The sequence below is a fragment of the Leopardus geoffroyi genome, chromosome B2 (genome assembly GCF_018350155.1).
Source record: "Leopardus geoffroyi isolate Oge1 chromosome B2, O.geoffroyi_Oge1_pat1.0, whole genome shotgun sequence".
NCBI lineage: Eukaryota > Metazoa > Chordata > Mammalia > Carnivora > Felidae > Leopardus > Leopardus geoffroyi.
In genome coordinates this window covers 34,883,022-34,895,786 of record NC_059332.1, presented here as the reverse complement: position 1 = coordinate 34,895,786, position 12,765 = coordinate 34,883,022, and the positions used below count along the sequence as shown (strand labels likewise).

At 55.0% G+C, this 12,765-nt stretch overlaps 1 protein-coding gene across 2 annotated transcripts; it reads right to left on the bottom strand.

The window, feature by feature from the left end:
• Positions 1–1,597: 1,597 nt before the first annotated feature.
• MAPK13 (mitogen-activated protein kinase 13) lies at positions 1,598–10,159 on the bottom strand. 2 transcript variants are annotated; one of them, XM_045500794.1, is made up of 12 exons: positions 9,926–10,156; positions 8,934–9,063; positions 7,888–7,946; positions 4,858–4,966; positions 4,633–4,662; positions 4,190–4,237; positions 3,959–4,073; positions 3,744–3,815; positions 2,852–2,931; positions 2,506–2,584; positions 2,219–2,395; positions 1,598–1,932 (listed from the first exon to the last, which is right to left on the bottom strand). In XM_045500794.1, exons 1-12 carry the CDS (start codon positions 10,042–10,044, stop codon positions 1,850–1,852), a joined length of 1,101 nt encoding a protein of 366 aa, XP_045356750.1. In that variant the 5' UTR covers positions 10,045–10,156; the 3' UTR covers positions 1,598–1,849. The 2 variants fall into 2 exon arrangements, with proteins under 2 accessions (XP_045356750.1, XP_045356751.1); XM_045500795.1 differs by lacking the exon at positions 4,633–4,662 and having other exon boundaries at positions 9,926–10,159.
• Between the last annotated feature and the right edge of the window lie 2,606 nt (positions 10,160–12,765).

Genomic DNA, 12,765 nt, shown 5'->3' with positions numbered 1-12,765 from the left:
GTGTGGGTTAAGTGTCTTGGGCCCAGTGGTCAAGGCTGCTCGGTTCAAATCCCGACACCCCTACTCCCTGGCTGTGGGTATCAGACCCTATCTCCCTGGGACCTCAAGCTTTTTTCTTCTCTTTTTTTAAAAGTAGACATGGTTTCTTTAGAGCAATTTTAGGTTTGCAGAAGACTCATGCCAAAGTACAGAAAGTTCTATATACTCCCTCCCCAACACTCCTCCCGCCCCTGCCTCACAGTTACCCTATTATTAACAGGTTGCATCAGTGTGGTCCATTTGTTACAAGTGAGGAACCAATACTGATACATTATTATTAACTAAAGTCTATGGTTTACTTGAGGGTTCACCCTGTGGTGTTCAGTTCTGCTGGTTTTCACTAATGCATGATGTGATGTGTCCACCATTATAGTCTCAGAACAGTTTCACCCCCCTAAAAGTGCCCCGAGCCTCAGTCTTCACTTCTGTAAATGAGTGTGTGAAGCCCACGTAAGTCCCCCGTTGCAGGCCTCTTGACAAATGGTACTGAACCCAACAAAATGTCTTTCTAAATAAGGTCTGGCGTCCATCGGAATCCCTGGGCATGGGTCAGGGAGGTCTTCATTGAATGTTCTCAGGTCTCAGCTTCAGACCTGCTAAATCAGAGTGTCTGGGGTAGGGCCAAGGAATCTGCATTTAACCCCAGGCCCCAGGGCTGGAACAAGGCCAGGCTCCTGGCTCCTTCCCTGTGCGTGGGAATTTGTTCTTGCCAAAGCTCTTCAAATGTAAACAGAAAAATCCTATCCAGTGTCAGGTTAAAGCTCAGGAGAGATGTATCATTCCCGAGAGGAGGCCGGAGTGGAACAGTTTTCCAGAAAGCCCGGAAAAAGCCCGTTTCTGCCTTCTGCAGCTCCCAGTCAGCAAGCCTGCTATTGTTTCGTATCTTGATTGCTTATCACTCACCCAAAATAACCTGCATGTAATGTCTCACCAGCTGCAGCTCTCTGCAACTCCCTTAATTTAGCAGCCAAACACGTCCGGCTCGGCAACAGAGCGCGGGGCCCATGAAGGAGCCCCTCCCTCGTGGCCATCGGTAGTGGGTCCAATAGTGTCCTCCCCGAATCCATGTCCAGCCAGGACCTCAGAATGTGACCTTATTTGAAAACAGGGTCTGGGTAGATGTAATTAGCAAGGACCGAGATGAGATCAGACAGGATTAGGGTGAGCCCTAAATTCAATCACTGGTGTTCTTATAAGAACAGGCGAGGCCAGACAGATACGCGGAGGGCAACAGGCCACGTGAAGACAGGGGCAGAGACTGGAGTGATGTAACTGCAAGCCAAGGAACACCAACGGTTCCAGAAGCCACCAGCAGCCGAAGAGAAGCAAGGGAGGATTCTGCTCTGAATCTTCAGAGGGAACACGGCCCCTCCGACACCTTGACTTCAGACTTCCTGCGAGCAGAGCTGTGAGGGCATAAAGTCCTGCTGTCTTAGGCCATCCGGTTTATGGGGATTTGTCACAGCAGCCTTAGCGAACGAATAAGCCGTCACTGCCCAGACCCCCTGCCCTGGCTCAGTCCGCCCCTCAGCCCGAAGGAAGGACCCCACACATAGGCGATTCTCCAGACTGGCATTTTAATGTGGCTGGTTGTGATCAGAGCTGTTTTCTCCCAGCCAACATCCCTGAATTCTGCATGTACTAGGCCTGTTTCCTACCACAAGGACAAGGGCCCTGTGTCCTCGGCCTGGAAGGCTATAATCCAAGAAGAGCTGAAACTGTAGTAGTGACAAACAGACATCGGGGCAGTGTCTGGCAGGTGGTGCCGGGTGGTGGTCCCTGGGCTCAGCTAAGGGTGAGGCTGGGCAGGTCACTGCAGCTTCATGCCACACCGGCGCCGTGAGTCCTTCCGGGCAATGGGGCTGAAGTTCACAATCTCCTTGTAGATGTGCTCTGAGAAACACAGAGCACAGGGCCCGAGGTGTGAGGTGTGGGGGGGAGGGGGGTGGGTACCCAGAGCAAAAGAGAGGCCCCCTCCCCGGATATAACGTGGAGCAGAAGTCAGCTCAGGGAGTAAGAAATGCACACAGGAGACAATATCTGCTCAGAGAGAAGGAGGTGTTGATAGTGATCCAGGAGGGCGGTGGGGCCGCCAGAGGCCACGCATGGAAACCGTGGAGGCAAAGGAGAGAGAGGCTGCAGGCAGAGAGAGGACGAACCCGAGGCCCCCAGCTCTTACGCTTCCATTCATCCACTGTGAGTTTCTCATGTTCTAAGGAGTCATCAAATGGCTGCGGGGCCTCTGTCTCCTCCTCTGGGTCTCGGAAGGGTTCAAAGAAGGGGTGGGCGAGGGCCTGCGAGGCCGTCAGACGCTTGTCCACGTCCAGCTCCAACATCTTCTCTAGCAGGTCTGTGGCTGCAGCGACAGAACGCTCATCTCACATCCCAGGCCTGGGAGAGCCTGCCCGCTGGGACAGACGTCAGAGGCCCGTCAGAGACCCGTGGAAGGCAGGGCCCAAGACTCACCCTGGGGGCTGGCCCGTGGGAAGAGCTGAGAGAAATCCTTCTTGGGGCTCTGTGGCAGGGACTGGATGTAGGATTTGGCCTGGAAGACAGAGAAGCACTGAGTAATCTCCATCTGTCAGCCCCTCGGGCTCAGGACTTGGGGTACAGAGCAGGGGGGACCCCAGAAACGCCCCGGAACCGGGCTGAAGGCTCAGGCCAAAGCCCAAAGTGGGATGAAGGCAAGAGCATCTGCCGGGGCAAAAAGGAGGCAACGGGGGAGCCCTCCTTCCCAAAGGCCCACAGCCCACGTGACCCCTGGTTAGCCAAGTGCACAGCCGAGGCCAGTCTAGACCCATTTGCCACTCACTGCTTTGTCGTTCAACTTCTGCACAAACTCTGCACCCGGCACCCCGGTCACTTTCAGGATCTGGGACAGCTGGTCCAGGTCTTGGCAGTGGGTTAAGGCTCCGCCTCACTCTCTGCTGGTAGATCTGAGGCTGCCCTTCCCGCCGCCCTTCCGTCACTCCCACCCAGGCCCCGTGGCCACGAGCCAGGCTCCAGACGTGCCTTCCTCCCGGAGAGGACACAGGTCTCTGGAAGGCTTCCCACCCACCAGGCTGGGTTAAGAGTCCTTCGCCACAAATGTTCCTGGATACGACCCCTTTCCAGCTCCCGTCCCGCCCAGCCACCTTCATCCCTTTCTTCATCACCGTCCCCCCTGCCGCACACTGAGTTCGGCAGTGCAGACTCCACATATTCTCCTCCTGCACAGCACACAGGGGCTCAATTAGTGTGTGTGATGCCAAAGCATGATGTATTTTCTACATGGTGCCGGAATGACAGGTGGTGCTTTTCATCAATTCCCTTACCTGCATTTTAAAATTGTTCTAGAGTCAGAGGGCACCCGGGTGGCTCAGTCAGTTAAGCATTTGACTCTTGATTTCAGCTCCGGTCATGATCTCGTGGTTCATGAGCTCAAGCCCTGCATCAGGCTCTGCACTGTCAGTGCAGAGCCTGCTTGGGATTCTCAATCTCTCTCTCTCTCTCTCTCTCTCTCTCTCTGTCTCCCTCTCTGCCCCTCCCCTGTTCTCTCTCTCTGAAAAATAAATAAATAAGCATTAAAAATAAAATAATAGTTGTTCTAGAGTGAGCACGTACCACTTCTGCAATAACAACAAAAAAAGAGGGATTAAAGTAATAAAGTGTCTGTTGAAGGAATGAATCCCTGGATGGAGTTGGGCTTTTCCAGCAAAGGATACAATCTTTCCCCTTGAACAGAGTTTTCCCAGTCAGCATCTCTGCCATGATACAGCCCACAGACCAGATGTCCACTGCGGAGGGAGGGAGGAAGCATCACCTGGACCAGCTGACCAGGACCCGGCAGTCAGTCGACCCAAAGGAACTACAACGGCCCTGGAGAAGTTTCCAGAGAAGATCCCCAGCCCCTGCCACCCCCGAGCAGCTGGCCACTGACCAGTCTGGTTGTAGTGCATCCAGCTGAGGATCACCTCAGGGGCCCGGTACCAGCGGGTCACCACATAGCCGGTCATCTCAGCATCTGCGTGCCGGGCCAGCCCAAAATCCAAGATCTATGACTCGCGGGACAGAGGGACAAAGAGTTGCTGCAGACAGTCCTGGAGCAGCTTTTGGGGGCTCCCAGGGGAGAGGGGCCCACCCCAACCCGCCCCAGCCCACGCCCACTCACCTTCAGCTCACAGTCCTCGTTTACGGCCAGGTTGCCCGGCTTCAGGTCCTAGATGAGAGGAGAGAGGAAGCACTGGGCCGAGAGGCAGAGATGGGAGACTGCCCCCCCCCCCCCTCTCTGGGTGTTGGTCTCCTCGTGTGTAAAATGATGGCTGCACCAGGTGTCCTCCTGGGCCCATCCAGCTCTAAGATACTCCTGATTCCTGGAGCCTGAAACAGCTCAAGGCTTGCTTCCTTTGCAGCACCCAGAAAGTTCCCCAGAACACAACGTTCTTCTGAGCAGGCCTTCCTGGGCCAAGGCTGGGCGGGGGGGGGAAATCCACACGCCAGGTTCCAGAGGACTCTCGCCTCCCCACTCCTTTCCTCCTCCCCGGCTGCGGAGAATCCTTCCATGGTGCGGAGGGTGGAGGGGCCTCTGAGCACCGGAGCAGAGAGAGCACTCACCCTGTGGACGACCCCAGCTGAGTGGATGTACTGTGTGAGAGAGAGGGAGAGAGTGCGAAGGGTGAGTCCGGCACCCGGCTTCCACACCAGGTGGTTCAGGCTGGCTCCAAACCTCCTCTTCCCTGTCACAGGGTGCTCTCCCAGCCCCCAAGTCCTGGTGTTCTCCAAACCTCAGGTGTCAACACCAAGGCGCCCCCCTCGGTCACCTTCCGGGCCCCCACGCACCTTAAGACCCTTGAGCATCTGATACACCAGGTACTGGATCTTGTCCTCACTGAACTCCATCCCCATGATCTTCTGTAGGTCTGTCTGCATGAAGGGCATCACCAGGTAGCTGCAAGGCACGAGAGCTTCTTGACAGTCCCCAGTCCCGCCCAGCCCCAGGCCTGCGATCACAGGAGGTGCAGAGGAGCTGGGGCAGAGCACAGGCCTTAGAGGTGGCCTCCGTGTGCAAGAACCAGCCCCCACCATAGCCAGCCGGACCTCCACACGGGCCTCCTGGCTTCTGGCCCCCAGCCTGGCCACGGTGGCCACCCAGCTGGCAGAGCTCAGGGTAAGCATTCTAGCTGGAGCGTGCTCAGGAAAACCAAATGGAGCTGTGTTCCCTCTCTTCAAAGGTGCCCTCGCCTTGCCCCCTTCCATGCCCCACAGAAAGCCACAGCTGTGACTTAGAAACATCTGCCAGAGTTCCCCTCTGCTTCTGTTCAAATACTTTTTCCCCCAGAGGGTCATGCCCAGCTGGGAGAACTCCACAAACAACCAAGGATGTGTGCCCTTCCAAGAAGGAAATAATAAAACATTTTATTTTTATTATTATAGAAGGGCAGAAGAAGGAAGAAGGAGTAGCTGAGCCATTGAACCTTCCTGTGGGATTGCAAAACAGGTCAAGGTCAGCAAAATATAGCTGTTGCTCAAGGTAGTAACAGCAACGTCCAGAACAAAATATGATTTAAAAAGGAATATCAAAGGGGTGCCTGGGTGGCTCAGTCAGTTAAGCATCCGACTCTTGATTTCTACTCAGGTCACGATCTCCCGATTTGTGAGATCGAGCCCTGCATCGGGTTCTGCGCTGACAGCACGGAGCCTGCTTGGGATTCTCTTCCTCTGCTCCTCCCCAGCTTGCTCTCTCTCTCTCTCAAAATAAATAAATAAACTTAAAAACAATTTTTAAAAAGGAATATTAAAAAAAAAAAAAAAAGGATGTGATGAAGGCCATCTCTATGAGCCTGTGATTTTCTGAAACTTTCTTTTACCTGATCATTTGCCCTCCCCCATGGGGGACCCTGCTTCATGCACAGTCCCCTCCCCAGTGTTGTCTTTCACCTCTATATGGACCCTGGTTCTTTCTTCTCTGGTGACAAACTTGAGGTCTCACCATGCTAGAACCACCTTTCTTTGACTTGGTTCTTCAAATAACTACCCTTTCTCCCTCCTTCCCTCCCCAGCCAAACTTCTAGAAAGAGTGGTCCACACCTCTTGACCCACTGCCTTAACTTCCAATCCCTTAACAATCTGGTGTCTGCTTCTGCCCCTCCGAAACGGCTCAGATCAAGATCACCAATGACCGCCCCCCTCCCCACACACACACCTGTGGCTCCCTTTCTTCCTATTGGACCTCTTGCAGTCTGACACCTCCTCAAGATTCTCTGTTGATCTCTTAATCAACAGTATTATACCATGTTCTACCCTAGCCCAGACCTTCCTGGGCTCCAGACGTGTTTGCAACTACTGATTAAACACTGGAACGTTCATAGGCTCCTCAAAAGTAGTGTCCAAAATGGAGTTCGTTCTTTCTCCCAACGTCTGTTCTTCCTCCACTTTGTATTTCAAGCAGGAGCCTGGCATCTTGACCTACACCCCCCTCTCCCAGCCACTGCGTCCCAACAGATAGGGCCTTTTGACAGGTCTCAGGTCTGCTCTTTGGCATCCCATCACCTCTGCCTTATTTAGATCAAGGTCTGGGTCTGGGACACTACTCTCCAGGCTCTCTCTCCCGCCACAGTGCACCCCAAAATCTTATCTGACCACATTACCCCAATGTTCAAATCCTCCCTGGACTTGAGGCTGCCTGTGGGATCAAGTGTGGACGCTTCCCTTGACCAAACCAGCCACTGGCCTTCACTAGCCACAGTGAACTTATCAATATCGCCCCAACGGTCCAGTCTCTTTCATGCACCATGGCCTTTGTCCATGCAGTTCCTTCTGCCCGGGATGCTTTTAGCACCTTTACTGCAGGCAAACACCTACTCACCCTTTGGGGTTGAGTTCAAGCTTCCTCTGTGAAGCCCCCTGAGGCAGCATACAGTCCCCAGCACTTGACCATACATAGAGTACCGACCACACTACTGTGAGTATTCATTTAGAGACTACACCCCCACCCTTCCTGGAGGGCTGGTCCACTTTAAATTCCCCACATTAAGCCCAGCAGCTGGCTTTATAGGAAAAAAACTCCATTCGGAATCACTGCATTAAATTTAAAACAAAAGCATCCTAACAAAAAGACCTTCAGCTGCATATGAAATAGGGTCAGTTCAGGGAGCCTGGGTGGCCCAGTCGGTTGAGCATCTATCTAACTCTTGATTTCGGCTCAGGTCATGATCCCACAGTTCGTGAGTTTGAGCCCTGCGTGGGGCTCTACAAGGACAGCATGAAGACTGCTTGGGATTCTCTCTCTCCTCTCTCTGCCCCTCCTCCTGCTTTTGCTCTCTCTCTCTCTCAAAAATAAGTAAACAAAGAAAAAAAAGAAAGATTGGGAAAAAAAGAAAGACTCCATCTTCCCAAAGATTCCTACGTTTTAGACCAGGCACTGGTCTAAATTTTCTGGTTCTATGTGACTGTCAAACACCCCATCAGCCAGAGGCAGCCAAGCCTTCCCGCTCCTCGCTCCATGCCCGGACCCACACCTGGGACCCCACAGAATGGCGAGGTGAGCCAGTGCAGATCCTGTGAGGACTGGCAATGAGGTCTTGGTGGTATTAAAGCGAGTAGTAAGCGAAGCCGACAAGCAGACAGCTCTGTGTCAGTCAAGGACCCCGCTAAGCCCCTCCCACCTCTTCCTGTCTGCCTTTCTCTCCACCCTTGGCTGGATCCAGACAGAATCCAGACAGAATCACGCATTAGTGGACGGCCCAAAGGGACTAGCAGGACAGGAAGCCCCCCTACCCAGAAGAGAGAAATCTGGACTCTCCCCCAGCTTGCTCCCGAGGGGCAAGTAAGGCCTGCAGATGCCCCGGAACCCAGTGCAGCCCAACTCACAAGTCATGGAAGCCGCGCAGGGAGGAGGCTGGGGTGAAGACATCCAGGAGCCCGATGACCTGGGGAGAAGGTTGTCAGTGAGGCTGGGCAGCCACCACAGCCCTCTCTCCCCCCAGCCCCGGGGCCCCAGCCATGCCTATGACCACCGGCCCTTTCCTAATACACCGTCTCCAGCAGGAGGCAGGCTCCTGACCTTCTCAGAAGCAGTAAAAAGGGCAGAAGAGGAATCCAGGGGCAAGATCACCCGTGGCTGGGGGCCATGGGGAGGAGCTGGCTGAAGAGCAACGGGGCTTAAAATGTGCCCAATGTTTTGAAATCATTATTTTAAATGTTCACCCTCCAACCTAGGTATCCTGTTCCAAAGCCCAGTTGCTAGGCCCAGAGCTGGGTGACTAGCTTTCCCAGCTGCTTCTGTCAGACAAGATGCTCTCATAATTCTGCACTGAGGCCCCAGAGCCTAGGTTCAAATCCCAGCTCTGCCACTGACTAACCATACGACCTCTTAGTCTTTCTGTGCCTCAGTTTCCTCTTCTGTACCTGGGAGTAATAGTACTTAACTCTTGTAATACGGTGAGGATTAACAAGTCAGCTTCTGCAAAGCTCCGAGAAGAGCACGTGGCACACAGTAGGTGCTCAACTGTCTGTGGTTATTGTTATTATCAGGGCCACGTGTGCAAATACATTAACCAGGATGGGGGGCACCACAGCTCTGAGACCTCAGAACAAATGACAAAGCGCCTCTGTGCCCATGCAACAGTATGTTTGCACCTGGCAAAGCTCCTTTTGCTCCACTGCCAAAACTACCCTTTTCACCCTTCCTGGGAAGTAGGCAGGGCAGGTCCTGGCGCCTCGCTTTAATGAGGTGAGGAACAAGAGTGGGAGGGGCAGGGAGGAGAGTCCCCTTCTCCTGGCCCTGTCCTGAGCTCCCTGCACCCCTCAGGCCGGCGCCCTCCCCCCGCCCCCGCCCACACAGGGAGGCACCTGGTCAGGACCCCTCCCTGGCTCCCCCTCCCCTTCTCTGGAGCAGCCCCCAGGCCCAGCCCTACATTCTCATGCTGCATGTGCTTCAGCAGGCGCAGCTCTCGGTAGGCCCGCTTGGCAAAGATCTCCGACTGGAAGGGCCGGCTCAGCTTCTTGATGGCCACCTTCTCCCCTGACCGCTTGTCGATGGCGGAGCTGTAGGGCACAGACAGGTGAGCGGGCTGTGGCTTTCCTGCCCAGCAGACCCCACTCCACATCCCAGGTGGAATCTCCCAGGCCACTCGGGGGAGTCCAGGCCATCCACCACCCCACCCCCCCGCCCCCAAAATCCCTCCTGGCCAGGGGGCTAGGCTGGGAGGCACGAAGCCCACCCCCCGGGACATGGGGGAGCAGCCTCAGGTACAGTGACAGGCCAGGGGTGTCAGAGGGGACCGGCAGTAACTGACAGGGGTGCACGGAGCCTGGCGATACACAAGTTAATGCCAACAGGATCCAGAACCCGGAGGGAAGCTCACTCTTTGCAACTTGGCAAGTCGCTTCTCCCTCTTTGGGCCTCAGTGTGCCCCCACTTGTAACATCAGGGATTCACCTGGATGAACTCCGGGGTCCCCTATAAGGTTCAAGTCCTGGAGAACCAGACCCAGTCCTAATTCAATCCACAGAGACCCCGCAAAGTGAGAAAAGTGAGATGGCGCCTGTAGTGGCCTCAGGCCAGCCTCTGCCAGCCTCTGCCAGCCTGAGGCTTCTTGCTCATACTCCGCTGCCCAGTCGCCTCCTCCCAGCTCCGAGCGCTCGGCTCAGGAAGAGCCCCTGCGAGGGTCTTCCAAGCCCGCAGGGACTCTGGGCCTTGGGGTCCTCGCTCAAGGCGGTTGGGCGAGCGGCCCCGAGGGCCCAGCGGCGGAGGGGACCCCCAAGGCGGGTCTGCGAAGGGGTGCACTGGCCCGGCTTGTCGGGAGGCTCCACCTGCGTCCCCGTGCCTATGCGCCTGCCGCGTGTCCGGCCCGACGCCCCGCGCCCCCCGCGCCCCCCTGCGGCGCGCAGGCCCGGGGGGTCTCACCACACGGCGCCATAGGCCCCGCTGCCTACGTGCGTCGGCGACACGTAGGTCTTGGGCAGCTCCCAGGCGGTCTTGTTGACGTCCTGCTTGTAGAAGCCCTTTTTCCGGGTGAAGCTCATCCCGGGCACCCAATCTCGGTGGCCCCGGCGCGGCGCCTGCGTTCGCGGCCCGCCGGGCTCCCGGCACCCGGCCCCCGCTCGCGGTCACGGCCCGGCCCGCCCCGCCGCCAGCTCCTCCCCCGCGCGAGGGCGGGGTCCCGGCTCGTCCAGGTGCGCGGTGCAAGGCCACGCCCGGGCCTGCCCGACGGCCCAGGCGGTGTGGGGACGCGGCGGGAGACCCAGCCGGGGCGGCAGGTGCGCTGCCCTGCAGGGGCGGTGGGGGGCGGTGCAGGGGCGGCGCTGGCGGCCTGGTGGACCCCAGGGCGTCCCGCGTAGGGCGGAGCGGGACACCACAGAGCCCCCTAGGTCCTTCCAGCCCGGGACTCGGCAGGAAGATCTGCCTGGGGCTGGTGAAGACAATTTTGGAAAAGCAAAACCACACCCCACAACGTTTTGATTGTGGAAAGTTTCAAAAATGCACGAAAGTAGAATAGCCCAGTGCTTCTCACATTTGAACGTGCTCACGAATCCCCTGGGAATTTTATTTTATTAAAATACAGTTTCTGATTCAGTTGATCTGGGGTGGAGCCAAGATTCTGCATTTCTAACCCGCTCCCAGGCTCCAGGGCTCTCTGGACGGCACTTCGTCGGTGAGGTTCTAGTGAACCTGAATGACCCCAATCCTTCAGCTGCAACAATGATATCAACTCTTAGTCAATTTTGTTTTGCATCATTTTGAAGCAAAACTAGGCCTTATATAATTTCACCCATAAATATTTTTTGAATATTGTTTGTATTTCTAAAAGATAAGAACTACTCTTTAAAAAAAAATGTTATTTTTGAGAGAGAGAGAGAGACAGAGTGTGTGTGTGTGGCGCGCGGGGGGGGGGGGGGGGGGGGTAGGGAAGCTCCAGAGAGAGAGGGAGACACAGAATCTGAATCAGGCTCTCAGCAGGCTCCCAGCTGTCAGCTCAGAGCCAGATGTGGGGCTCGAACCCACAAACCCTGAGATCAGGACCTGAGCTGAAGTCAGAGGCTTAACCATCTGAGCCACCACGTGCCCCTAAAAGTTAAGGACTACTCTTAAACATAACCACAATATCATTTTTATGCTTAAAATTAACAACGGGAATTCTGTAGCATCAACTATCCAGTCCAGGCTCAAATTTCCAGTTGGACAGTTTTTTGTGACTTCCTACTGCCCCATGAGGGCAATGATAAGCCAGGGCCTTCTGCCACCTGTGTCTGGTGGCTCATGAAGCCTGAAGAAGATTCTGTGCTGGAATTAAAGCACGGAGGCCTCCCAGGAAGCGGGGGTGGCGGGGTGGGCAGAGAATAACCACAAGAGGTCCACATGCCTGACTTATCTTAAACTGCACTGGCCTGGGGAAGGGGTGGGGATCTCTCCCTCCATGTTGTCAAAGGGAGAGAGGGTGTCTTGGAGAAGGAAAGCAACTTGCTTGTGGCCTACAGCAAGCTGGGGGTCCTCACTAGGGAGTCTGCAGGCCCCAAATCCTGTGCCACAGTCCCTCCCACAGAGTTGTGCAAGTTATGCAGCATCGGGCACGGTCTGGAAAACCACCGCAGGGTGAGGACCGTGCAGAGATCCCACAGAAGTGCCCAACAGGCATTGCAGGTAAGGAATCTGCCTTATTCATGTCCGGCACACGGTAGGAGATCGAAACTGTAGTGAGAATGAAACGGAATGGAAAAATCAGCCCATTTGAAGTTCAGTATTTACTGAACACTTGTGTTTGCCATGTGCCAGTCATTATTCTAAGTGTTTTACGTAGACAACTCCCTTAACCCTGGTAAGAGGTCTGTGAGTCAGTACGATTATTATCCTCATGATAGAGATGAGGAACCTGAGGTACAGAGAGGTTAAGTGACTCGCTGAAGGTTGCACAGCCAGCAAGGGGCAGAGCTGGGTTGAAGAAGTGAGCACAGGGGCACCTGGTTAAGTGTCCCATTCTTGATTTCCGGTCAGGTCATGATCTCATGAGTTCGTGGGTTCAGGCCCCACATCAGGCTCTGTGCTGACAGAAGAGATCCTGCTTGGGATTCTTCCTCTCTCTGCCCCTCCCTGGCTTGAGCTGTGTCTCTCAAAATGAATCAATAAAAAGTTAAAAAAGAAAAAACAAAAAGAAGTGAGCTATGGTTCTAGAGGCTATGTTCTCAGCTCCAAGTCTATGCAGCGTCTCGGGGTTGAGAGGCCTTGCTTCTTCTTTTTTTTTTTTTTTTTTTTTAATTTTTTTTTTTCAACATTTATTTATTTTTGGGACAGAGAGAGACAGAGCATGAACGGGGGAGGGGCAGAGAGAGAGGGAGACACAGAATCGGAAACAGGCTGCAGGCTCTGAGCCATCAGCCCAGAGCCCGACGCGGGGCTCGAACTCACGGACCGCGAGATCGTGACCTGGCTGAAGTCGGATGCTTAACCGACTGCACCACCCAGGCGCCCCAAGAGAGGCTTTGCTTCTTAAAGGAGATGGTCTGCATTCCAAATCATCCCCCTCACTCACATCGTGAGGACATGTCTACTGATCAAACCATGTCTTCCTCCGCACATCCCGTACTAGGGTGTCCGGCATATTCCCCACCCTCCCTGCCCCATCCTGTGCTCTGGCCCTGAGACCCTGTGGGAGGAAAAGGGAAGGGGCTGTGTGCCTGGGAGGGCTGCCAGGGGAAGGCACCCTGACTCTGAGGCTGGGGTGACGTCCTGGGAGCCAGAGTTCAGGACTG